The 26,826-nt window shown below is 41.2% G+C and overlaps 1 protein-coding gene and 1 long non-coding RNA gene across 4 annotated transcripts in view; both read right to left on the bottom strand.

The window, feature by feature from the left end:
- Window positions 1-11,290, bottom strand: part of LOC127530592 (uncharacterized) — a 38,116-nt gene extending 26,826 nt beyond the window's left edge. The window contains exons 1-2 of the long non-coding RNA XR_007937236.1: window positions 10,369-11,290; window positions 9,968-10,040 (exon numbers count right to left, since the gene is read on the bottom strand). This is a non-coding gene — a long non-coding RNA (uncharacterized LOC127530592). The remainder of the gene's footprint in view (window positions 1-9,967; window positions 10,041-10,368) is intronic.
- Window positions 11,291-18,555: 7,265 nt separating this feature from the next.
- LOC110953473 (NEDD4 family-interacting protein 1-like) lies at window positions 18,556-26,055 on the bottom strand. 3 transcript variants are annotated; one of them, XM_022197493.2, is made up of 8 exons: window positions 25,864-26,055; window positions 23,561-23,648; window positions 23,017-23,147; window positions 21,742-21,804; window positions 21,065-21,152; window positions 20,762-20,886; window positions 20,419-20,485; window positions 18,556-19,742 (listed from the first exon to the last, which is right to left on the bottom strand). In XM_022197493.2, the coding sequence occupies exons 1-8, from the start codon at window positions 25,891-25,893 to the stop codon at window positions 19,639-19,641; spliced, it is 696 nt and encodes a 231-aa protein (XP_022053185.1). In that variant the 5' UTR covers window positions 25,894-26,055; the 3' UTR covers window positions 18,556-19,638. The 3 variants fall into 3 exon arrangements, with proteins under 3 accessions (XP_022053185.1, XP_022053186.1, XP_022053187.1); XM_022197494.2 differs by having other exon boundaries at window positions 21,742-21,801; XM_022197495.2 differs by lacking the exon at window positions 21,742-21,804.
- Between the last annotated feature and the right edge of the window lie 771 nt (window positions 26,056-26,826).

Below are 26,826 nucleotides of genomic sequence, written 5' to 3'. Positions count from 1 at the left end.
TCATATTCCTAAGAGCTTCAGTAGAAGGCAACTGGATTTCTCTTTTTGGTTCCTGAAGATGTTTCACCAAAGGGCTTTTTCAGCATTTTCAGTCAGAAGTGAAGAAACCTCTTGGTTGAAGAAGAAACGTCTCCAATAACCAAAAAGAGAAGTCCACCTGCCTTCTACTGAAGCCCTTGGGTATACGGTATACTTTTCCTACACTGAAATCCAACTTTTCTTTTTAGTACTTTCCCCCATTTTTCATTATAGGAATTAAACTGGATCAGAAAGGATATTAATTGCCTGCAGGGAGGATGGTTGTTGTGGGATATGAAGAGGAAAGGGAAGAAGTGATGATGATGAGTTATAGTAGTGCCGAAGCTGAGAAAGCAGGAGCTAAAGGATGAGGTTTGATGGAAGAGAAAATGGCTGCTGTGGAATGCTAAAATTCCCATCTTCCACGCCTTCCCCACTATACCTTCTCTTGGAGTTTTCTTTTTAAGATTTTCAGTTATATTAGAGAACACATGAAAATTTAATAATGCCTTTGGGGGAATTGGGATTATGCAACAGAGGCTGGTAATGAAAGCTTGGACCACTAAAGCACCAAAGGGTGCCCTTCCCTTTCCTACTGTACCTTGTTCTCTATATAATCCCAGCATAATTTTGCTTGCTTTTGTCGGTTATCTTCATGCTTTCTTAACATCACATCCTTATTTCCTTTTCTTACTTGAGCCATTTATTTAACTGATTCATTTCTCCCTCTCTCTTTCTTGCCCTCCTCATCGGTCTCCTCTCTCTGTCTGTTTTTTAAATTCTCTTACGTTTCCTCCTTCCCCCCACCCTTTCCTCTTTACCAGCCGCCCTCGCCTCCTCCTCCTCTTCTCTCCAGCACCTGTGCCCCTGCGGAGGGGAAGTTCCGGAGAAGAGGAAACCCCCGGGGCACCCAGGCACCTCACAGATGGTTAGCAAATTACACCTTCATTACCTCTCCTCTCCTCTTCCTCTGGTCATTGCTTCACAATGACTTGCTGTTCCTGTGACACCTCACACATGTCGGCAGCTGACCTGTCTGCTCGTAAAAGTAGCACCTATTTAGAAAATGTAGGAGAAATTACACCTCGGTGCTTTTACGCTATGTTTGCACGTTACTGCTTTTTAAATAAACTAAAGCAAAAATGTGGGGTGGGTCAAATGTTTCATGTACATCTTCTACTACTGTGTAAATAAATGAGAACATATATTTGTGTCAAACAAAGGACAGCTTGTTTTCTGGCTGTTAGTAGCTAACCTGTTGTACAAATTACAGTTACAAAGACTGGAACATAGAATTACTCCAGGGTAAGACAAAATTTGAAACCAGTCACTTCAGGGCTTGTCAATTTTAGTTATTAAACCCTGTAATGTATCTTTCAAACCATATCATAAACATGAAATTCAATTTTAAGAACTGCCTCTAAAAATTTTTTGTGTGTTTGATGTCATTTCCCTGAAAAAATATTTCATTTATTGAAACCAGAAAACCCCTTGCAAACCATCTAACACAAATGACTAAACCTGAGATAAGTTTTGTGTTGAGATTTTTGCACGGCACAGCTTTAACCACAGACGTATACTGTTCTTGGGTTATGCTCTGCCAAGGAACAGTGAAAACAGAAATCAAATTTTGTCAAGAGTAATCTACAGGAAAGGAAATTCTTACAGAACTTGTCATTAATAAATCACAGTCATTAATAAGTCATGTTAGTTAATGATTTGTACAACATCACTCTAGAAACAGTAGAATGATGAATGAGAGCAAAGATCAGCTGTGAACTTTTTCTTTATCGATGCCGTTTTGGTTCACTCAGGCTTCATTTCCAGTGAAATCTTTACACATTGTCTTTTTTGGACTGGAAAGCCGATGTGTCAAAATAAGTGGGGAGGTAAAATAATAAAAGGGTCTGACTGAAAGCTGCTTCAGGGAGCTATAAAGTGGAGCACTAATCGTGAATCACTGGGGTCTGATATATGACACAAAATCAGCCTGAGAAATCTGTTTTTTATTTAGTAGAGTTACACGATGCCTCTCAAATGAAACTACCAAAGCTCTGCACAATTTATGAAGCATTTCCAGAGAAAACCCTGTGTGACGTAATCCTCTACATGGCTGTGTTGGAGCCCAGGCACTGCAAACACAAAAGCTATAAGGAGAAAGTTATCATCGATAGAAACACTCCTCCAGTTTAATATATCCGATTTATCAATTTGTATTTATTTATTTATTGCTGTAGTATGTTACAAAATTACCCCTAAAACAGTATAAAAACTCAAATCAAAGTTGTTGGGTTCTAAGCATGCAGAGCAATGTCCTGAAATGGGAAGTATGAATGTTACTAATATGGACTTCCAGAAAATCACATCATTGGGTCTCTCTCTGAAATATTCCTACACTGTAGAGGATCGTGGGCGAGGATTTTTAGCCACAGCTTATTCTTAAGGGGAATCAGAGATTTGACCGGGCGTAGCCCTGTTTGCAGTCCACTTTTGTCGTAATCAACCACTTCAATAACGCCAGTGAGTCGCCCCTGCCGTAGCGTGGATACCAGTTGTTGTTCAATATTTTTCTTTTCTGTTTTTCCAGAACATGCACCAAAACAGACTTGACACTGCACTTCCTTAGTTTCCCATCAATACACCCCCCAAGAATGACACAGATTGGATGAACAGTTGTCGAGAAGAGTGAGGACCAGACACACACACATACAGAAAATATTAGCATGACAGCATGGTGTTCAAAGTAGGAAAAGATACGATAGGATCAACTGAATGTCGCTGACACCTGTGAGACAGTTTTGTTTTGTGTTACATCTGCCATGCAGTTTCACATTCTACCTCTTTCTGTAACTAAAGATAAAAATATACGAGTGGGTTGTTAACACTTTTCAAAAGGGGTTTGGTGTTGACAAGTCTTAGAACTTTAAAAATGATCGATAACACAGAGCTGGAACTTCACCTGCTTTATCTGCTATATCTTCTTGCCATTTTTACTCCGCCAAGGAACGCAGCGGAGTTATGTGATGATCGCCGTACGTTTGTCTGTGAATCTGTCTGTTTGTTTGAAACATTACTCAAAAACGGACCAAAGGATTTGGATTAAATTTTCAGGGAATGTCAGAAATGACACAAGGACCACCTCATCAGATTTTGGCAGTGATGCTGCTTATAATGTGGATCCACATATTTGTGAAGGATTTCCCCATTGCGAGGTATAGTGGCCGACACGGCGTCACCGTAACTATGACAACAACCGAAAGCTTTGTCAGTTCCCTGCTGACGATCACATGATTGCGATCCTACTACAAATCAACTGCTGTTGACCTATTGGAAATGATACAAGGAACAAATGATTGAACTGTGGGGGTGTTTCCGAGTCCCATCAATTAACGGCAGCCGCTACGTATTTAGGTCACGCGATTCGGTATCCGTACATAACGCACACATGGATAACACACACCTGTGCTCAGCGCAAGGTCAGGGACTGAACAGTCTTGGCGGAGTAGCTACTGCGCTCTCTGAATGCTTTTGTTGTTTATCCTGTTTTTATCTTGAAAATGGATGAACATAAACAAACATCTCAGGTAGAATAAAAGAACAAATGTGATGCAGGCGTTCATGTTCCCCTGAGGAAGAACCATGGCAACCATCATTCAGTTGTCTCATTCTAATGTACTACATATCACTTAAGCAAAATGAATGCCATTCCAATCAGTTTCAGTTATATTTGTGTTTGCCACTGATTACATAATGTTAATTTGCTGACGCACAAAACCACAAAAGTGAGCAGGGTAAACATTTTACCTGCTAAATATCCACTTGTTATTATTCTGATGTTAGCATTTAGCTCAAAGAAGCCATTGTTCCTAAGCAGAGGCACACAGAGTTTGTACCAAGGCTGTGTACACATTTTTTGAGAAGATTCCTGTTAGTGATTACATATCAGCCATGGTCGGAATGTTTGGCTTGACAGAATATATTAGCATTACTCTTTAGAGCAATCATTGAGGAACATTGTGGCTTGCTGCTGGGCGATTTCAAAATGTTTATCATATGAACATAGCATGTTCAAAGTTAAACAACATCCTGAAAATTTGCATCTCAAATGCTGCTTTTCTGGGAAATAAACAGCTTCAATCAAAGACATCACTATAAAAAAGTTACATAAAAGCATCCAAATGCAGCGAAACACATTTTGTGCTCTCTGTGTACTATCCTGACACTGTGTCATACATTAAAGTAAATCCCTCATATCCTTGCATTTATTTTTTCCAGCTGAGAGCACAATAAACAAATGGTCATCATCAGCCAGAACATGAGAACACAGAACTTTCCAATTTATCCCAAAGGATCTGCAGTTTTGGTTGCGCACAGTCTGTAGGTTACCAGTTATATTCTGACTTTTATATTTAAAGGCCCATCTAGGGACAAGAGTTGGAAATTAACATTTGCTATAAACTCTCTGTGGAGCACATCAGATTTATGCTTAGTGATGGAACTATGTTAAACTGCATCGTCCCTATCAAATAAATAAATTCAATTCAATTCAATTCAATATTTGTTCATTTGTAGTGACCACTGACTTGCTCACACACTCTGTATCTTATTTCTGTGCCTCCTCCAAGCCCAGCATGAAAGCACAGGGCCCAGTGCACCCATTAGTCAAGCCGAGGAAGGCATGGAATAATAATGAACGCACCTCACATGCATGAGCAAGTAAAGTCCCGACATCACCGCCAACACCAGTGAGTTTCCAGGAGGTATTTCCATCATGTAAAATGTATGTCCCTCTCACTTCAACAGATTTCTCCATCCACTGTGCAGAAAGAAAACATTTGGCTTTCAATGCTATGATTCAGACCAACAGAATGGCAGAAAAAAAAGAGTCTTCAATGACTTTTACTTTTTGCTGTTTGCATTATCTTCCTGTACTGTTTAGCAGGTTTTTGAGGTGAAAGGTTTTTATAAGGTCCTTGCTATTGGTATGTCACCTGGATTGAAGAATATCATTATTGTTTTCCATTACTCAATGAATGCAAACTAATCAGACCAATGTTGTAGTGACAAAAAGAAAACAGTCCTGCCCCGAGCCATAAACTCTTTCTCCAAGTCATGCTGTGCTCCATGCTGCGTCTGGTTTTTCCTCGTATTCAGTCTGCTTTTTTTGGTTAAAAGTTAACAGAACAGTTCTGACTTCATGCTATTATTACGATCATTTAAAAACAAAATAACAGCATTGGACGTCAGCTGCTGGGTTAAACACGTTTTAGAGAGCAGAAAATCAGCAGGAAATTATTTCATCACAGCTATGCTTGGCAGCTTCACACACTGGTGGCTACAAACGGCAGTAAGTTTTAATGAAATTTTTTTTCTTAATCACTCAGCAATCATGTCATGTGAAGCCAGGAGACTGAATGAAGCACGCGAATGTTGACCAATCCAGGAAGCCTGTGAAAACCAGAAGCTTTAAGCTAACACAAACTGTAGTAATATTGGATTTCACTTATAGCTCATTTGCTATACTTTAGTAGTGCAACAATCTAACCCCAGATCACCTTTAAAGTTTTCACTAGAAGTGATCATGAAATTGTGACGCAAATACTAGACAGCAAATCTAATGATAAAAGATTACAAACCACAAACCTGTGAGACTCCATAAACTACCAAAGGACATCAAAGGTGTTTTGAGACTCAATAACTGGGGTAAAAAAACTAGCCTGAATCAGTTGCAAATCATTACAGTCACTGAAAGACTGTTATGTCCCCAAAAGATGTACTAGTCCAAAACTTTAAAGAGAGAAATGCTGTATGCACCAAGCCCTCATTAGCTCATCACTAACTAAACAGTTGGCTGACATCCTGCAGGTTCAGGCAGAATTGGTAATTGCTGAGAAGTGCAGTTGAACTGGGTTTCTTGTTCCTGCCAGCAACCAGTGATGTAAGAAAGCCATAGCTGATTGGTTCACCAGAACGAGACTCAGAAGATGCTGCACTAACAACAGACTTGGACGAGCCACTTAAACATGAGATTTATCTATTAGTGGAGACTTTTACAAACTACATTTTGTACTTCTAGAACAGAAAAAGATGATTAAAAAAGCAGTGGACATTCACTCCCCTGCACTTTTCCTGTGGAGGTTCTGACTCACATGAAGTGGATGGATGAGACTTAATGTTACAGTAACTGTCTCTGAAGTCTGCTATATACCTTCTGTTTGCCAACAGTCCCACAATGCACCACATTTTATAATGCAAGAAAAGACAGTTGCGCGACCCAACAGCTAATGGTGATGATGCGAAATGGCAACGAGTGATAAGTGTCAAAAAAATGTAGTGTACTGCTCACGACTAAGTAAAACAATCCATCATATAGGGACTAGTGAATGAGCAAATAAAATTCTGATTTAGTAAGTTAAGCAGTTAAACAGCAACTTGTACAGAGCTGTACCTGTACTGGTTGCTATGAGAAACAAAGTCTTACCAATCGACAGTCACTTTGGTCGTCTAGGTAGTTATTTTGGGCAAAATGGAACCAGCGCCTATGCATAATTTTAATAATCACAGAGATATTAAAAAAAGCGTGTTTGCAACAGTTTGGTGACCTTGCCCCCAAAATAAATAACCAGACTGACTTGATGTTTCTTGGTTTGGCTGTTAGGAAGCAGGTGATTGGCTTTTTGTGGGGAGGGGTTGAGACACCCACCGTCTTAGGCGTTACAGAATTCTCCGATAGATTTCTATGAGGAACTCCTTAAGTCTCTCTCTTATGATGTCTTTGGATTTGAAGTCAATCTGATGAGCCTTGTATCGCTCTCTTTGGTCTCCTCCACCCTCAACATTGTGGTTGTATGTTGTTTACTGCTGGTTTCAAGACCCATCTGCTGTGGCCAAAAAATAACAAACCAAAAAAGTCAGATTCTCTACAAAAAGATCCCATAAAGCTGAGAGAAAATTGTTTGATAATTCTACGCAAGGTCACCACTACAAGCAACTCTTTACTTTACAGCATTATAGTTTGACATCTTCCGTCCATTTTCTTCCAGTTATCCTGGGTCAGGCTGCTATGGTGGCAGCAGGATAAGTGGGGCTTTCTATCCGTCCCTCTCCATGTTCTCTACATGTTCCCCCTGAGGGATACAAAGGCGTTCCCAGGGCAGATGAGATATGTAATCCCTCCAGAGAGTTCTGGGTGTAACCCGGGGTCTCCACCCAGGTGGGCATGCCCCGAAAACCTCCAAAGGAAAGCATTCAGGAGACCCAATCAGATGTTCGAACCACCTTAGCTTGCTACTTTCAATGCAAAGAAGCCACAACTCAGATTACCTTGACATTAACATGTGATATATTGTTACTATGAAATTATTATAACGTATTCAAGTGTGGAGAAATCCCCATATATGCTCAGTTTAGCCATATATTTTCTGTGAGCTTCTTCCACTTCTTCATTGAAGCTACACTGAGTGAAAATCAAGCCCAGACTCACATCTCGCACCTCAGTTACACTAGTCCGTCAAATGGAGCTACTCTTGATGTCTTATGCAGCATTTTTTTTAGGAACTTGACCAGAAATGAACACCAAAATTTGTATTTTTTTACTTTGGAATTTCTGCTGGAATTGAAAGCTATTTTCTGTGGGTTTCGACAATGTTTGGCTGCACATCGTGAGTTTGCACTAACTGACCCACCAGTAGGGTCAGTGGGTTTAAGAGGTTTAAAGTCCCCTCATTACTTGTATCAAAGCAGAAACAGAAATGAGGTTTTAAAAATGGGGGAATAATACAGTGCCAGGGAAGCTGTGGAGCGAACGGAGAGGCAGACAGGGAGATGGAGATAAAGGAGGGAGAGCCCACAGCAGGCCAGAAGTCCTCCAATGCTACTGCAGTGGAGTGACAATGAGAGAGGAGAGAGTATGAGTCATACACAAACCCCTCCCTCTCTTTTTCACCCCCTCCCAGCCCAGCACACCCTCCATCTCTCCGCCCCCCCGCCCATGTAGCCAGGTTACGTCGATCCTGACTCATTCATTCACAGCCGAGTCTCAAGCCCGCTTTTGTTATACAGATGAAATCGTGCTACTTAAGAGACCATCGCAGCTCTCATTATAGTGCTGTGACATACTTTATCGCGCTGGCTGCCGGAGCCCCATTCATAAAAACGCTCCAGTCTCTGAGTATGTGCAGAGGAAGACACATGCGCATGCACACACACACACACATACATCTCCAATCCCATATTTGGATGTCTTGTACAGCTGAATGGGTCGAGGACGAGTGTATGTCAGTGTCAGGGTTTGGTGTGTAATCCCTGCTGGGGCCACCCACATTCAGAGTGTGTGCACCCATAATACTGTAACACATTTTGGGATGAATTGCTGTGCTGCACCTCCTCTTTATCATATGTGGCTCTCCTTTCGCGAAGTTTCATCTCGGTAAATTCTCCCTCCTTACATTCCCTCCCTCCCAACATTTTTTTCTCTTCTTCCTCCATCCTCCTCTTCCTCCTCGCTCAGTGGAGCAGCATCTACCTACATGTGGTTAGCTCATCTCCTTTTCTTCCTCTCCTTCTCTCTCTGGTTAGCTCATCTCATCTCTAGGCAGTCAGCTTTGCAGGCAGCTAATTATAGGCCACGCTGTGGAGCGCAGGGCCGGATGTGACAGCATGCTGTTTGTGTGTGTGTGTGTGTGTGTGTGTGTGTGTGTGTGTGTGTGTGTGTGTGTGTGTGTGTGTGTGTGTGTGTGTGTGTGCACTGTATGTATGTCTGCTTATCTGTGTTAAGTGCAGACATATATGTCGCTGGTTTTGTTTGCCTCTCCATATTTCTTCCTGCATATGTACGCGTTCAAGTGTGTGCGTTTTCGTGCATTTATGTTTGTAAGAACCTGTTTGAGATTTTTGACCCTCACAGTGGATATCTTGCTGGTACCTCACTCCCCAAAGGTTTGGGATTGTATTTCATCACCGCGGGTCCTCGCAAGTGTAATAATACATAAGTGTGTGTGTGTACGCGTGTGTGCATGAGCCACCAGCAGGATATCCAATCCTAGCCCCTCCCACACTGTACTGCAGCTCTGACTCATACAAGGTGGAGGCAGAGACAACCAGGGTCTGATGACTGGCAATGAACGTGCACACACACATGCACTAACATGCGGGCACACATACATGCACACAAACCCATACATAAGCTCTATTTGGTACAGTGATCCCATGTGGACATAATATAGACCCGTGCATACTACATATAGCGCCGGACATACTTTACACAGCCATGAGCAGAAGCTAAGCTACACGGTAACTCACAGGTATCATATGCATTTATTTAAAATTATTCACTGCAACTATTTGTTGCATCCATGGTGGAAAAAAACTGGATCAATCTTTGATTTTAATGTTTCGGATGGGCTGAGGAAATTCTCCTTTTCTGGGTCAAGTGTGCTGCCCTCAAAAGCTCACTGGATAAACATACTGTAAATGAATTTATTCCAGAGCAACAGAAAGTACTCATTTCTTCTTGTAAAATAATATCACCTCAAGCAGAGTTAACAAGTAAGTGCGCAAATTGCAGGTAACCATGGTAACAGCACTTCGGTGATGTGCGACCTGGGCATTAACTCTTACTCGGAAAGCAGGCCGAACCACTGAGTTAACCTGATATCAGCAACTTCTACTGTCACACATACAGCAAGATCTAGACCTGTTTGAGCTTCAAATCCATTAAATTTTGCACATTGTGAGCTAAAGCATGACATATTAGTAAGAGTTGTGCAACCTCCTTCATCCCACAAAGACGTCTTGGCCATTTTGTGGCAGCAATGGAAGCAAGACGTAAATGTATCATGAGCATATTACCTTATAAAAGTGATCTGGCTAATGTGTTGGCAAATACCTTTTTTTTTTTTGCACAGTCCAGCTGACACTATCATTCTTTTGATTTTGTGTGTTTGCTCACCTCATAAATGTAAGTCCAAAATCGATTCTCTTTTTTGTTTTGCTTCGGTTCCCACCGACTATTCAGGACGTGCCTGCAACAATGAAAGAACCAAAACAGTAAAGTTGTTCTGCATTACAGTCAAAGCAATGAGCTTAAAGAATTCTCTGTGCAAGTTATACCTTTCATGTTATATGCAGCTATTTAAACCATCGCTAACATACACATAATAATAGTATTAAAACCGCAATAATACATTTCTATTTTGGCATCTGGTTGCAGAGGAACAAGTTGATTACATGTTGTCTCCTTATAAAGTTAGCTAAGAGTTGCCTACACAGCCATCAACCAGGGAGCAACAGTTTTATTAATTGATTGTATATTTCGAGCATCGGACAAATATAAATCCAATACTCATTCACCTTATAGCACTGCTTTGGTGGCCACAATGTCCTGAAGGAAATTTGTGGCTGCATGTTCCACAGTGTTGAGCAGCTGGAGGCATGTAGTTTCCTGCTTCTCCTGTAAATGAGACCAAGATCAATGAGACCAAACCAGAACAATCAAGCTGTGGGGCAAGAATCCAAGTGTCAGTAAACGACTAGATTACTACTATTTTTGTAGATTTTGCTTGTCTTATTCACTTAGATCTTGGATTTGTACATTTCTACTTGATTAGGTTCTGTGAAAACAAAATGATAATCGTCAAACTATGAAGTCACAAATGTGCACATACAGATACAAGATTGGCATCTGATTCTGTCTATTTTTACCTCTTTTCTCTCTTGACAAGGCACATCTGCTAAAGATCCTTCAACATTGGTCTGAGGATTTAAGTTGCACGTTTTACTATGAATGTGAATTGTTCAGGGAAAGAAAGCAATTTTATTTCACATGTGAAGTGTTGCATATTTTAAATAGATTGCTGCATTTGTATTTCACCCACATTTTTTTGTTTTCATAGTTTCTGCTAATTTCTGTAAGGCGACACACGAGGAAAGTGTCAGAGAACAGCAACTGGATTTCTCAATGAATGAAATACAGTTGCATCCATTCATACGTTACGCACATAGGTACGTACGCCTGCGCACACTCGCACACAGACAGACAATAGCTACAACAACTTCACACGTAAAGGATGAGATCAGCAGTCAATGTGTATCCGTTCAGATGCCATGGGAACTCTCTCCTCCTCCTGTCTCTCTTTCTTCTTTATCGCTCATTCTTTCCTCTTCTCCTGCTCTGCGTCTGCCTCACAGCTTCCTGTGTCACCCCCTCCCCCACTGCAATAAAAAAGGAGAGAGGGAGAGAGAGAGAGAGAGAGAGAGAGAGAGGCCTGTTCATTCATGCATTCAGCCAGTCAGCTGAGCAAGGAGAGAGGGGAGGGGAGGGGAGGGGAGGGGAGGGGAGAGGAGAGGAGAGGAGAGGAGAGGAGAGGAGAGGAGAGGAGAGGAGAGGAGAGGAGAGGAGAGGAGAGGAGAGGAGAGGAGAGGAGAGGAGAGGAGAGGCTCCCTCCCAGTGATGAATAAGTCACCTGTATTACATCACTGATGGGGGGAATGGAGCAGTGGAAAAGCAAAAGGTAGGACAAAAAAAGACCAAACCCCTCCTTTCCTTCTCTCTCTCTCTCTTCCTCATCCTCTTCATCTCTGTCTCCTCCTCCCTCTGCCCTTCTCTCTCTCTCTCCCCCCTCTCTCCATTACTCCCTCCCCTCCCCATCCTGACGGTATGAGTCACAGACAGACTAGTTCCCTTGATGCACTGCGGAAACGTAATGTGACGTAGCCTCCACCTCTCCCCTCCCTCACCACATGCATCCCTCCATCTCTCCCATTCATTTGTCCGTCGCTCCCTCCCATTCATCCATCCTCCCGCCATAGCACAGCAAGCCTCCATTCACAAAAAAAGCCCTGCGAGCCGAGGAAGAGGCGGCAGGTGGACTCACAACACCAGAACAGACGCACACTGCCACACCAGTCAGAAATTATACATACATACATACAACATGGAATTGTAATAAATAATAGCACAGTGATTACACACAGCGCAGATGCATATCATGTGATTCAAAGCAAGTGGAAATCCAGTCCTCCTACTATGATTTCTTACCAAGAGAGAGCAGATAAGGAAACACTGAAACTCCTGTTGGCTCAAAAAGTGAGTTCGTTTCACAATTACTTTTGAGTTTATCTGTTAATGTTGTGCAAGATTTACTGTTGCCATGGTTACACCATGTGCTGTCAAGTATGAGCGAGATTGCCAATAGCACTGATTTGTTACAGTAATTAAACTGTGGACAGGAAGTATGTTTGAGGTGTCCCATTGTACAAAAAAATGGACAACTCGCAATCTAAAACTGAGAATTGGATAGAAATGAACTGCAATACAATATTTAGTAACACAATAAAATATACATTAGGCAGATCAGCGTGGTAGCAGTGGTAAATATCATATAAAAGGAGTCTATATATTTTGTACACCATAATATCCACCACAACAACAGACTTCCAACAGATTGTAGGACGATGCAGGAAGATTATCATCACAGCTAGTACAACCATGCATCCATGTGTTGTTTCAAACAACAGGCAGAACTGATAAAAGGCTTCACTTCACACTCTCTTGCCTCTGACATCACTGCATCACTACGTCTCTTTCAACCCGTCTTATTAACCCACAGCATTCACAGACACGACGCAGCACAGAAAACACAACGGATATGTGTTTTTTTTGACACTCTGAAACGTCTGCAGAACCAAATTCGTCAGCAGTCTGTGGAAGTGAGCCGCAAAACGAGAAACAAGGTTCATTTTTCATATCAGAGACTAAATAGTGCCAATCGGCAAGAAAACTAGAGGCACAGATGTGATGACATTACATTAGAGTCAACGGATCATTACAAGAGGAGACAGAAAACCATTTATGTGAAAGCTGCAAAATCTGGATACATTTATGGTCAATGGTGACCAGGAAAGCCATAGACGACACATCACATTCATTATTGAATGCAAGGGAAGAATAATGTTACACATCCTGTAAACTATACTTTAGCTGATCATCAAGGGTCACAAGTCACAGCAGCCATGAAGAATGTCTGCATAGTGTTAATTTATAACATAAGAAAAAGTAATGAAACACAGTGAAACTAATACAGAATACTTGTAGCATGACATTATGGAAGACCTTTGAATAACTCAACCAAGATGCTAGTCTCATCATTAAGTGCACCTTTAACACAGTGAGACATACAAATTGCATCTATATTGTAAGCTTGTGTGACTCTGAGCAGGAAAACACAAAGCCTACAAATAATTTAAGGAATAGTTGCAGTAATACAGGCATAAAGTGCTGATTAAACAGCATTTCAAATGTAGTAAAGAGGGAACGCTGTTTGCATGGTCGGCTGAAACTGAGCATCTTTTCCTGAATGCAATCAGCACATCTCTTGATCACATCTCTGCATACATGCTGTAATGGATGACATCAGTGAATTAACCAACCTACGGTCACGGTCATCAGAGGCAAATGCTTTCGCTGGACTGAGTCTGATTTTATGAATGAACAAGTGACATTTAGGTTTACCCTTCTGGTTGGCTGAAGAGAGGAGCAGAGCGAATCTCAACGTACAGTATGATTCACTACAACAAAGTGTTAGGGAGGGGGTGGTGATGTCATTGGTGGTGGTGGGGAGTCATCTGTGAGTCAGAGAGGAAAAAGAAGAGGAGGAGATGGAGGAAGAAGAGGATAAGGAAGAGAGGTAGGTTAAAAAAAAAAACCCACACACACACACACGGGGAGGTGGGGTACCTGCTGTGTGTGACCCATGGTAACAGGCAACGCCGGCCTGTGGATGACTCACCACAGCTTTACCAACCGCACACGCATACACATACAGCACATAGGGATGCTCCCGCTATCCGCCATGACACGCAAACACGTAATAACACATCATGCATGTACACGCGGCCTCTTTCATGGTATTAGCCGAATGTACACCTCCATTAAACGTAAACGCACGTCATTGACACGTGCACGTCGATTACACACTTATGCACGCACGCATATGGCACATGAAGCGCAGGGAGAGGAGGGGAGGGTCAGGATGACTCACACTTCAATGATAACACTCCTCCCCCCCTGCCCCAATCACAGACACAAGAAGAAGGACCTATCATTTGGATGCAACCCACATCCTCCCCACATCCTGGGAAGCTCCCATCTGAAACTCAGACTGACAGCGGGAGGCTCTGGCTGACTGCAGTTTGTCTAAGGTGATGGGAATTCTCTGGTGGACTTCTAAATAAATCAGGTTTTAGTTAAAATGTCAGAAGCTTGCAGTAGCATGCCCATTCTGGCCTCAAGGGTCTTTGGTATAAAAGGTGCTTGTCCATTAATGTCAACTTATTGTGGCTAAAATTAGTTTTAGAAGCTGGGTGGACATGATCAGTGGCCTTCTGTTTACAATTTCTTGTGTATTTCTCAGACTAAAGATCACAATGCAAAGATCCCCTCTTCCTGCTAACAGAGTGGATCTTCATCTTCGGCCACGGAGGATAAACATGTTACAAGAGATTTTTCCTTTGGCCTTTCAGTCCTCAGCTCCATTTTTACTGAACAGTGCCCTCTAGAACTTTCATCAGCATTACAAGTTAGTGCTGCATGTTACATACGTACTGTAATTTCTGCATTGCGTCCTTTGCCGTCTTACTAATGAGAACTATGTCTGTGATTTGTTACTGTGTGTCTTTGGTTTCTGTGCTCACACTGTATATGAACCAAAAGTATGAACCAAATTGTTGATGAATTTATCTGAAAAAAAAAAAGGTAAAGCAATTGCATCTGACACAGAGGTACAATATTCACATTACATGTGATAGTACCACACATTTACTTATTTGTATTTCTTATTTTTTTTAATTTTTAAATCAGAATTGGTGCTTTTAATTTGTGTATCCATTTATGGAAGGGACTATTTTTACCTACATACTAGCAGTGCTGTGGCTGACTTATTTTCACTGTTGATTTTTGTCAGTTGTTTTCTCAATCAACTGAATAGTTGTTTGGACTAAAAAATGTTGATCAGCATTGCCAAAAGCTGAAACATGACACTACCACGTGTTGTGTTTTGTCCAAAGAATTAGTTTATCATCGCAAAAATGTAAAGAAATCAGAAAATATACACATTTCAAAATAGCTAGTGATTAACTTTATATTCAGCATCTAACCAATCCATCATAGCAGCTCTAACTATATGGTAGTATTAGAGTCACACTTGGGAACTGCTATTGCAACACAATATGGCATCATGCAATCATTCTGACATTGATAACCTTAACCCAAACCCTTTTAACCAAAAGAGTAGTTTAACTTTGTTTACTTGCAAACGTTGTCACAAGTGAGATAAAGTTAGCTTTAGCTTAGCATAAAGGTGGGAAACAGAAGCTAACAGCTAGTTTTGCTATGTTATCCTTTTTCTGCACCCTCACATATTAACACAATATATCTCAATTATTTAAAGTGTAAACACACATAAAAAAACAACTGTTTTTTATGGGGTTAAATACTGATTTGTTTCCAGGCTGCTACCAATAGATTTCTGGAGTCTGGGCTGGTTGCCTGGCAACTGGTCGCATCCAATAATTAGTCCCAAACATAAATCTCCATTAAAACAACAAAATTGTTTTCTCACACTGCTTGTTTTTATGTGCAAATTAAACAGAACCAGATACTCCATGTACATTGAGTGAGATGAATATAGTTGGTTTAGCTGTTTCCAGTCTTTATGCTAAGCTCAGCTAACCACCTGTCTAGTTTTTACTTACCTGTTCACATATTCAACATACTGGATGGTTCAATAGACCCCATCAGAGCCTACGTCATCAACAAGCTGCGTGCGCATCAAGGCAACGGAAGTACCGCTTCATATCATTTACCTGGCATTGTTCGCACCACACGGAGTAGCAAAACTTAAAGCTGACGCTGAACTGTTGGCATCATAATGTCAGGCTGTTGTGTTTTTGGTTGTACGAACTGAAATACTCAAGAGGGACATAAGTTCTACCGCATGCTAATAGGCTCTCAGGCGGCTGTGGCTCCAGGCTATCAAGCCAGCGGATTGGACGGAGGATACCATCAACAATGCACGCGTGTGCTCTGTTGTGGCAAATAAAGTGAAATCAGTGCAAAATATACTGACGAGCTGTCGGTTCCCACACGATTAGAGCCACTAATAAAAGCCCTGTTGACTGTTGTGACAGGGGGACATAAATAATAAAGCGGCTGGAGTCGCCGCCATATAGGTGCAGTTTGCTGTGTGCATGTAGTTCTCCACTTTGTTGATGATCACCCATGCCTCATACATCGTAGTCTTCTGCCCTTGCCTTTGGCTGGGTAGGATTTCAGACATCAAAACACAAAACTCTTTGTCAGTGTCCTTGTATCTCACCTGTACCTGTCCACAAATTGTGTAATCATAGGCCTCCATAGATTTGTATGCTCGCAGCTTCTCTCTAGTGTACACTCTAGGTTTTTCAACTAAATACAAATAAATATCAGGCCACTGAATATTGGGCCACTTACTAATGTCATAGTTCCGTTCGGTAAGTGTACAGGGATCTGGGAGCCTCTTGTCATTTGTTAAAATGATCTTTTTTAAGTATTTTTCGCGATCTTTTACTGATAATGCATCGGCATGGCTTGACAAGCCACTGCTAGCCGCCATTCTTCCGTTGCCAGGGTGCGCGCGCAGCCCTCTTTATTTACCTACAGTAAATGGGTCTATAGCCGTTTTGTTTTCCCCATTGTTTCAGTCGAGTGGCTTTTTCTATTGTAGATTAAACCTGTATTTGCACAAAAAGAAAAAAAAAGTCTGCCCAACAGAAGCCAGAAAAGTAAAGCATGTCTCTTTGGAAAAATGGCTCACTCCCACGCTCTCTGTAAATCATAAAGGCTCCTCTTATCTTTTGATAGCTAAAACATGCAAGCAGCGCAGGCACTTGGCTAGCACACATAATTCCCATCAATTACTCCAAGAAATACTTCCGTCTCTGTAAATCGAGGGCAGCTGACAAGACACAGACAGGTCTTGGCACAATGGAGTTATTTTATGAATGACATCTGGATAACAAGAACACCTGCACTGGGTGACCCTGCTGGAGCAGAGGAGGAATGACGCTACAGAGGGGATTCAAACGGACCAAGGCACAATCTGCACGGGAGGCGGATGATGGGGAATTCTTGTTGTTTGTGTGCTTTGCGAGGATTTACAGCTGAACCACTGACAACAGTTCACCCATCTGCACCTGGCAAAGTGAAGTTTGTTCATCCAAGGTCATCTGGTGACATGGTGATTCACTGGACCAGTGTTGAAGGTCTAGCGTATGACCTTTGGCCTTTTGGTCCCCCCTTCTCCTAGGGGCTATTTGTACTGAGTTAAAACTAAGAAACGGACGTCTGAAAATACCCAAGGACTGAGTTTTCTAAAGCCGAGGCAGTTTCAGCTCAGAGCTACAGAACATCTGTAATTTCTGAACGACAGCTGTTTCTATTTTAACAAAGTACACACTGCAAAAGAAGAAATTACTTCAGGAAATCCGATTTTCAGAAAGCACGAGTGCCGCAGCAACTCAGAAATGCGCAATCCAGTTACAAGAAGTGGGTCAGATTAAAAACTTCTGCCATCAGAATTCTAATCATTTCATAACAATAATTCCTCGAAAAAGCATCAACCACATGGCACGGGTTTACAGGTTAGACAATCCAGAAGACTAAGTGCAACTTTAGACTTGTAAACTACATGAAAAAGTGATTTACTTTACCTCTGTGTTCTGCTCTGGGTGAAACAGATTAATTACATCCTGAAAAATAAAGATTTTTAGTGGATTGAAAGTGACATTTTCATACTGTGACCAGTGGAAGAGAGATTTAAACGGAGCCAAACTGAGCCCCGCTGGAGGCCAATATCCAGTCATGGTGGGGGGAGGCCTCGGACATGATGTGACACTGTGTGCCACGTAAAGTTTCCAGTGAAACCAAAGACTGTTTCAGTTGGTGTGACATGTCTTCCAGGTGGGGTGACCTTCACTTCCAGTTCAACTGCAAGGAAAAACACCACTGACATGTATAATTAGCCACCACCAGTAAATCATCTCAATTCCTGCACACACACACACACACACACACACACACACAAACGTCTCGTCTGTTAAATTTAGCACGGCTAAAAGTACGCCTCATGTCAGTAACTGAACATCATGGTAAGCACAGCTTCCTCTCTCTGTGGCTGGAGACCGTTAGATCTTAACCTCTCTGGAGCCACTTATGTGAATTTTTTGCAATACGCTACAATAAGGGCAGATTATCAAAGTGAAAATGAGTTCAAATTGAACTTGATCAAAATCTGTAATAAACTTTCTGTCCAATATGGCCAAATATGGCCACTGTTCCACCTCCTGAACATAATCCTTCCTATATCAAATTCTGTCATGACATGAAGCCCTCTGATTTCAAGATACAGTTGAGAGAAAGCAGAACGCTACATTTTGTTAAGCAAAATTAAACTATCATATTACACATCTTACCACCCTTTGATGAACAGCCCAACACCACGATGTGCTTCTCAAGTTTAATTCCAAATATCTTCCAAGCCAGATACTTAAAATTCCACAATAATAAAAAAAATCATTCCATTTCCACTAGAATGAGAGTAAACTTAAAAAAAAGATTTAACTTTAATATTTCATTGTTACATCAAAGAAAAAGGAAGTCTTGTCAGAATTAATACATCCCTTGCTCTTCACAGCGCAGGGTCTGTGGACACCAAGCGACTGAAATAGGGCGCTTGGAATCTTATATTTGACCAGAAGTGTCCTATTGCACATTTAAATCCAGTAACAGACTATCTACCTGCCCTTGAGCTAGGCAGCGGCCCTCAGCCTGCCCCAGAAGCTCTGCTCCTGGCTCCCCTGAACATCCCTGCAGCTCTACCTTCCTGCTGATATATAACTATAGCACGTAAGGAAACAACATCCCTAATTACAGAGAGCATATGGGCGATTCATAAATACATAAGGAAAATGCTTCCAAGGGGAAACCTGGCCCCTGGTCTTCTATACATGTGAGCCCATGAAAACGATCATTTTCCCTTTACAGCCTTCTATTACCTGAATTATGTACTGTTTCACAAGGAACAAAAAGCATTGGTCAGAAGGGTTAAAAGCACATTAAATTGGAAATATATTATCTCATGTTGTGTAAATCAACCCATAACCCCAAAATTACCCACTGACCCCTGGGCTGAGAACCACCATTTTTTTCTATACAAATGACTTCATCGGATAGAAGACTTGTGAAAAATAACACAAACAAGACTGCCCCCTGGTGGCTAAATAGGAGAACAGTGCATTCTGCTGCTACCGACAGAGAATAAAATAAGGCATTCATTTATACATTACACACTTCATAATTGCAAATAGCACTTGACAGTTCACCACTAACAACTGAAGGGTTTTACAGAAATTTCAGCATTCACTGTTTTACACCAAGAGGGGGACGGCAGATGTCGTATTGTCCAAATCATGTCAAGCGGGGGGGGGTATTTCCCCCCCCCTTTCTGATTGGATAACGGCAGACAGTATGTCTCACTTAAAAAAAAAAAAGGAAAAAATAATGAAAGAAACTGATGGTTTGTGGGCTCAGTAGATGAAGAGAACTCGGGTGCGGGGCAGGGTGGAGAAGGTGTCGGCCATTTTGCGGATTCTGGCATAGTTGATGAATCCTCGGAGGAAGAGCAAGAAGCCTAAAGAGGAAAAAGAGAAGAAACCATAAGACCCAGGAGACCTCAAAGCCAGCCAAATAATACAGTAAACAACGGGGCTAAAACTCCTTATTAGGAGCTGGCAGTGCTGATAAATGTGACAACATCTCTGACTGAATCCAGTAAAAACTGAGGTTGAATGTAAAAGAACACTGACAGAAAGAGCTGCACTTACAGGGCCCACAGAGTCACATTTGACTGATCTGAATGTGAAATTTAAGATGAGTTAATGCAGAGACACATGAATGTGTGAGCTTAGAAATGGCAGTTTCATATTATGCTTTTAATAAGGCTGACAAAACTCTCCATTCTGCGTTGAAAATGTTAGCTGACATGCTTGTGATCATTTCCCTATTCTCAATATAAATGTCAATTATTTTGGCTGTATAGTATTCTAGAGAGCCCTGTGTTTCCATGTTGAAAATCCCTTAGTATAACATCAAGGAGGAAGTTAAGAAAACATTATTATATCACAGTAATATTTAAAAATCTTAACCAGCTTATGAAAACATGACAAATAACATCAACTATCCTGGTGTTCTGTAAAGCAGATGCAGAATCTGACACCACTGATTTGACTAAACTTAAAAGAGCCAAAATGAAGCACAATTAGGAGAAAGCCACGTGATTCATTTAGATTCAGAGGTTTGCTACTTACCCAACACCAGGAACACCCACCACAGCCAGTACTGTCCATCAAAGTAACCAGGGAAGTATGTGGAGAACTAGAAACCCAACAAAGCGACAGAAATGAATGGTTAGAATAAATATGGCCCGCGCTGGTTTCACTCAAATGAGTCCTGCATTTTAAAAGTGAATGAAGAAAGCAGCGCAGTTCTCGAGAAATCTTTGAGGAAATAGTTCAGTGCCAACACGCCAACCACTACAGAGGCGACGTTAAAATACCACAGTGGTGTTTGGGGCTTTTGATTTGTTTGTGCGTACATGAAACCACATTTTATGAGTTTGGATGTGTGCTGTGTAATGTCTGTGTCTTTTACCCTGACTATGAGGATCCATTTAATGAGGGAGAGACCGAAGCCTGAGATGGCCCCATATCGTCCGGCTGCCGAGGTGGTCAGACAGAACGACAGGAAGAAACCGATCCAGTTGAACAGGAATGCCACTGCACAGAGACGTGTCAGCATTAGGAAGGCCATCCGAAATAAAAACAACCGTAACATGTTGAGGAAAAGTAATTTAAGCAATTTGGAACTCGGGAAGATGTCATCTCTGCACAAAGGTAGAATTCTGGGGCAGATGTGAAACCAAAGAAACAGGGGTGTGTGAACTGGGTCACTAACTGAAGAAAGTGAGCATGAAGATGCCGTCATTTCCTATCCTCAGCTGATCAGCATCTTCAAAGTCATCTCTGGTCACAAAGTCTTCATCCTGTGACAGAATAAGTGACAAAAGCGCAAAAAAAGAGAGAGTTTACACATGGAAATAATCTCATTGCAGCAACGCTAGACAGTAGCAGGGCTTCCCAGAGCTTTACTTTACTAATTTAAAACTATTTTCAGCAGATCAATTACTTTAATCAACCATTTTAATAAAGGTCGGTCAATTTCAACCAGGTGACACTGGTGCATTTAGACGTATTAACTGAGATCAAAGTGAATTGTAATTAAGGTGGGGCTAGCGCCTGCTAATGGAAACTCAGCTTTACTAGCAACAGAGACGTGAATACAACATTAAACAGACAAATGGAAACATCACAACACAGCAAGCCCATTTAATCAGTACAATTGTGACTTTACCCAAAAGTCTGTCAGATTCAACGTGGAACATCGGCAGAACCAAAAGATCTTGAAAAACATTCAACTAAGGACTTACTAGCACTCTAGATGCACAAACATACAAGAAGGGTGGGGCACTGACTACACACACACAGACTGCAGGTACATTTGGTTTTCACACCAGACTATGACCAAGTTCACTTCCTCTCATCAGACACTCTCCTCCCACTCCTCCAAGTTACCTCCAGTGAACTGCGAATTACATCGTCAAAAGTCTCCAGCCGTTCCCTGTGCTGAGGCTGCTGCTGAGCGCAAGGCAATGTGTGGCAGAGAAACACAACAGCAGCAATCAAACAGGGCGGCCCACATGCAGCAAGGAGCAATGTATCACAGTGACCACTAGAGGTCTGGCATGAGCTGTCATTTCTCAGTTGGCTAGATGCTTTTTTGTGTCCCTGTCAACTTCTAGAATAAGTCTGTTGCGAAATATGTGTGATTTTCTATTGACAGACATAACGGTGGCTTTGGTGTGTCGTGGAAAGTCTTCAGGGTAGAAAATGTGGTGTGTTTTGCCTTTTATAAATGAGAACTACAGCTGACTGAAAAGGATACAAAATATCACACAATGGTGACAAAAAAATGTTTCTCCAACAACCATGTTATTAAATCTTCGTCAACTTCGAATATGTTCATGAACAATACATTGATCAAAACAATGACAGCACAAGAACATGAAGTCACTTTAAAAAGGTTCCACAAGTAGAGAACTAACATTTGTAAAACATAGTCCTAGCTATGCAAAACTACAACAACAACCACAGCTTGTTGGAAGTATTTTTAAACTGCAGATTTTGCTGTAAGTCTGAATTGGTATTTCAGTGTATCATGTATTTCAGCCTGTCTGCTCAATGCTTCCAGAATGACAAACCCGGCCTCCACAAACTGATATGGGCTGGTGGAGCTTATTGGGGAGCAATAAAAACAGCAAACCAAACAAAATACAATCAAGTACATCTGGAAACATTATGTTGCTAAGTTTCAGTACATGACAAATTAAATTAACGCCCAAAAATGTCATTCGAACTCTGATCAGTACAGGTTTTTTTTACATCTAAATCTGCCTCTACATTACAAATGTTGCAGCTATATTTAATCAGAATTTTGTGGAAACAAATTCATCGAGACTAGATCTGAAAAAAGCTGGCCAATGTGAGCAGAACGACAATAACTGTGGTCATATAAAAATATCACCGAATGATAATAAATGTTCCTATTTTTGATTCATCTGCTATTTCTTCAAACCAACAATAAAGGCAGGCAGTAGTTCATGTAGGAGATGAAAAGAGACACAATCAGATAAACAAAGGCCACGAAGAACATTTCCATTGCAAGGCCATAAAAACTTCCTGCCTTGCAAAGCAAAGAGTGTCTGGGCACAAGCTACAATGTCTGTATGTGTGCAAGAGATGGTGTATACATAGTGAATGTGACCACAAGAAAAAAAGTGAGACACTCACTCTGCCAGTTGCCAGGGGAACAGTAGTCTCTGCCTTGGTTCTTTCAGCTTCATCATAGGAAGGTAGCGTAGTTGCTACGTTGTATGATGGAGGCTTAGGGAAAACCCCGTCTTCTTTGTAGTCAAAGTAGGCTAAAAATAAATACGCAAAGTTTCAAACACAACGCCAGAAATCTAATATGAAGTCTTATTTCATTTGGCACACAGATGGAACGAAACTGTACATGATGTTTTCAGTTTACAGACAAAACTAAAGCCACTTTTAAACACGTGTTCTTAAATATTCAAATAAACCTCTGAAGAGCTTAGTCACTGCAGGCTGTGACCAAATGGAAAGAGTGAAGGAGTGAATGCCATTTGTTTTCTCCAGTTATATAACAACCAACCAGCATAACTATGTGGTTCAAGGTATCCACATATTTGACCTACAGCCAAAGCAAAAGAGTTGAATGTCATTTATTATTCACAACTACCATATATTTGATTCCTCAAAATGTCCCTAATGCAGATGCCCTCAGAAACATCTGAATGATTCATGCTTTTACCAGAATTTTCCGGTGCGATGCTGCTGTACGGCGGTGGAGCATCAGCTGCTACTTGTGGATTCTCTTCTGGGTCCTCCTCATTGGGCAGCTAAAGGAGGGAGATAAACAACTTCATGGTTAAGGCCACCATGCATACATACTGACTGCTCTCCATCTGTAATAAAGGTAAATAGATAAAGAAGCTCTTAAGTGTAAAATTATTATCGTAACATCCTGGCCTGCTTAAAGGAAATTACAAACTGACTAATAATATTCAGAGAAAAGGAATAGAAACTGGTCCCACACTCAAAAGTTTTATCTAGGACACACGGTGTAATGTGTTACAAAGGAAATGCGCACCAGCCACACATGTTTCTCATTTCTTTTTTATTTCTGTTTCTCATCACAGACAGGAAAGCTATGAGAATGCGAGTTAATGAAAACACCTCAGTTACAGTTTTGTCTGTCATTTACGACACAGAACAAGCCTGACTTTTCCTTTCAATTAAACGAAACAAAACTTTGAAGCCAAGCACATTTGATTAAGTAACACTACTGTCAGTTTCCATGAAAGGCAACTGAGGTGGTGCTGAGTAGCGTGTAGAAAGTCTGCATCACTGGGCTAGCAGAGATGTAAATTAGAAGCTAACAGCACCTTCCTTTCTCTTTGATATCAGAAAAAATTAAGCATTTCTATACGTATATATGTACAGAGTGATTTAGTTAGCATTGTCCTCATTTCCACAGCTGTGATTGGATAAATTTAGCAAACTCTGGGACTTTAAAAGGTGCAATATGTAAGTATTCTGTTTTGAAAGTCCAGCCACTGCTAACTAACTAGAGATGGTCCATCCAATGTCACGTTTCCCTATTTGCAGGCAGGCCAGGTCATTATTGTGGCAGTCCTTAATGTCATTTAGTAAGTTTCTTGTCCCACTCAACAGTCTTGGACTATAGCTGGCAACAGTAGATGGCTTTCTCATCATGGACGGTGATTATGGCTGGCTTGGGGTAGTGTCCCTGTTGCAGGTTCTGGTTGAAGTGCCCCCGTTAGCACATTTACTAAAAAACAGAAGAAGGACTACTTTGGCCAGCAGCAGTCCAAGATGGTGGAGTTGGGATCTGTCCAGGCAAGAGACTTACTGGAAAGGCAGCTGAAGGATATTAAGGACTGCCACAACAGCAACCTTGCTAGCCTGAAGGTAGGGAAACATGGGATGGGATGGGCCAGGGTTAGATGGTTAGCAGTGACTAAACTTTCTGAATAAAATACTCAAATAGAGCACCTTAAAAGGTTGCCTGGTTCAATATTTTTTCCCAGAAAGGAAATTGTATCTCATCACAAAAACATACAATAACATAAAAGGGGAAATGGGGACAATTCTAACTTGAGCCCTTGCATGGGCAAAACCTTTAAACTTTGTTTATCGACATGCTGTGCAAAGACAGTGAAGTTACAAACAGTAAACTTAAGAGGTCAAATCTCAACACTCGTTTTTCTATTTATTATTTATAGAAAACATGTCTCCCTCCTAAACACATCTGTGACTGTCTGTGTTTGTTTTGCAAAGCAGTGTTTTAGGAAGCACAAGTAATACAGTCATTAACCAGGTGCAAAAAAAGGTCAATCATCTGAGGTTAACCTAAATACAAGCAACAGTAACCACTTCCTCCACAAATAAGCATGCTTCTATTCAGCTACAGAACATAAACGGGTTTCTACCCTAACACATTAATTATTGCTGCAGTTCACCACATGAGCAGACTTATAAGCACTGTCTGGCCTAATAACATCGAGCTAAGCAGGTTAGCAGGGGGATTTACATAGAGGACCAGTGAACACACCCACTGCTGCAGCTCATGTGATGCTCAAACTTTAACATTAGCATTCACTGATGGTCGTCGAAAGGCGTATGACGTTTCTTCGGTCATAATGTCAACTAGCTAGTATACTATTATCTGCCGACCTTTCATGCCAAAATATGATAAACAGAAAACAATAAGATAAATCACGTCTGTACTGACGTACTGACAGCATTCATCACTAGCGCTATCGCTAAGAAGCTAACCAGTAAACGTTAGCGAGACATTAGCTTCCTCTTTAACAGCCAGCTCCGCGGTCAAACTTGTCACAATTGAATCGATTTTGATCGATACACGACAGGGAGATCCATATTTCTTTAACAAGGAACCACCGTGACAAGAAAAAGGGTGACAGGAAACGACACACCTGAGCGACTTCAGTCTACAAGTCATTGTTGCCGTGGGACCAACACACCGCAACGTAAAATCTTTAACACGCTAGCTTAACAGTTGTCTCGTACCTGCTGATATCTGGCGCTCGGTTCGGCCATTCCGGGATGAACGGCGAGTAATCAGCAACCGAGAGAAGAATACGCCGCCAAAGACACCCAACGAAGACGAAATTATATAACAGTACAAACTGTAAACTCAATCCTCGCCACAATGGAAATCCACTTCTCTGCTCTGCGCTAACACGACTGCAAAATTACAGCGATGAGCGGAAAAATACAGTACATTTCCTGTTAGTATTTCAAAATAAAATCCACAATGAAGCTGGCATGCAGTACTATTGCTAGTAATTTGATTATTTACATTAGAACTATAGTTATTCACCATTATATCCATATTTTATTCAGGTGTGGTTTTCACGAAGGCACGGCCTCCGCGTTGCAACGAATCGAATTTCAGATGCCTTTATTTTAAATATATAAAGAACCGGATTCGTGCCACAGATGATAATTGTTGCTAACTCGACGTAGCTTCAGCTTGTCAAGCGATTGACGTCATTGGTCACAACAAACCCCCTACCGCCCCCTTTTGAAACACGGTGAAACGGCTATTAATAGCTGCTAGAATGTTTGACAGCATTAACCAAGAAAATTAAAATAACACTGATGAAAAAGTGTTTGTTATTAATCACGCAAAGATAATGTGAAGTACTTCGTGTCCTTTATGTAATTGTATATCGAAAAAACACTTCTGAGCCAGAGCAATGAAAGTCACATGCAGTGGAAATCCATTTTATTGTGTTTTGAGGTTGTTAGAAGCTTAGAAAGTGTTAGGATATGAAGAATATTATTTCTGCCACTTCACTCCTCTCTTGGCTGTTGGCTTTAAGAGTGAACATAAAAGTCTTCATGTACTCCCAGCATATGAAGAGCAGAAGATCCCTTGGATTACTATTATTTTCACAATCAATGTCATTACAGCACTTAGAAAGTGTATTGCTGCGAGACATTTAGAGATAGTTGATAGCTTACGAC

Source organism: Acanthochromis polyacanthus, chromosome 17, assembly GCF_021347895.1.
Source record: "Acanthochromis polyacanthus isolate Apoly-LR-REF ecotype Palm Island chromosome 17, KAUST_Apoly_ChrSc, whole genome shotgun sequence".
NCBI lineage: Eukaryota > Metazoa > Chordata > Actinopteri > Pomacentridae > Acanthochromis > Acanthochromis polyacanthus.
Note: the sequence above shows the minus strand (reverse complement) of the source record. Positions and strands in the feature narration are given on the sequence as shown.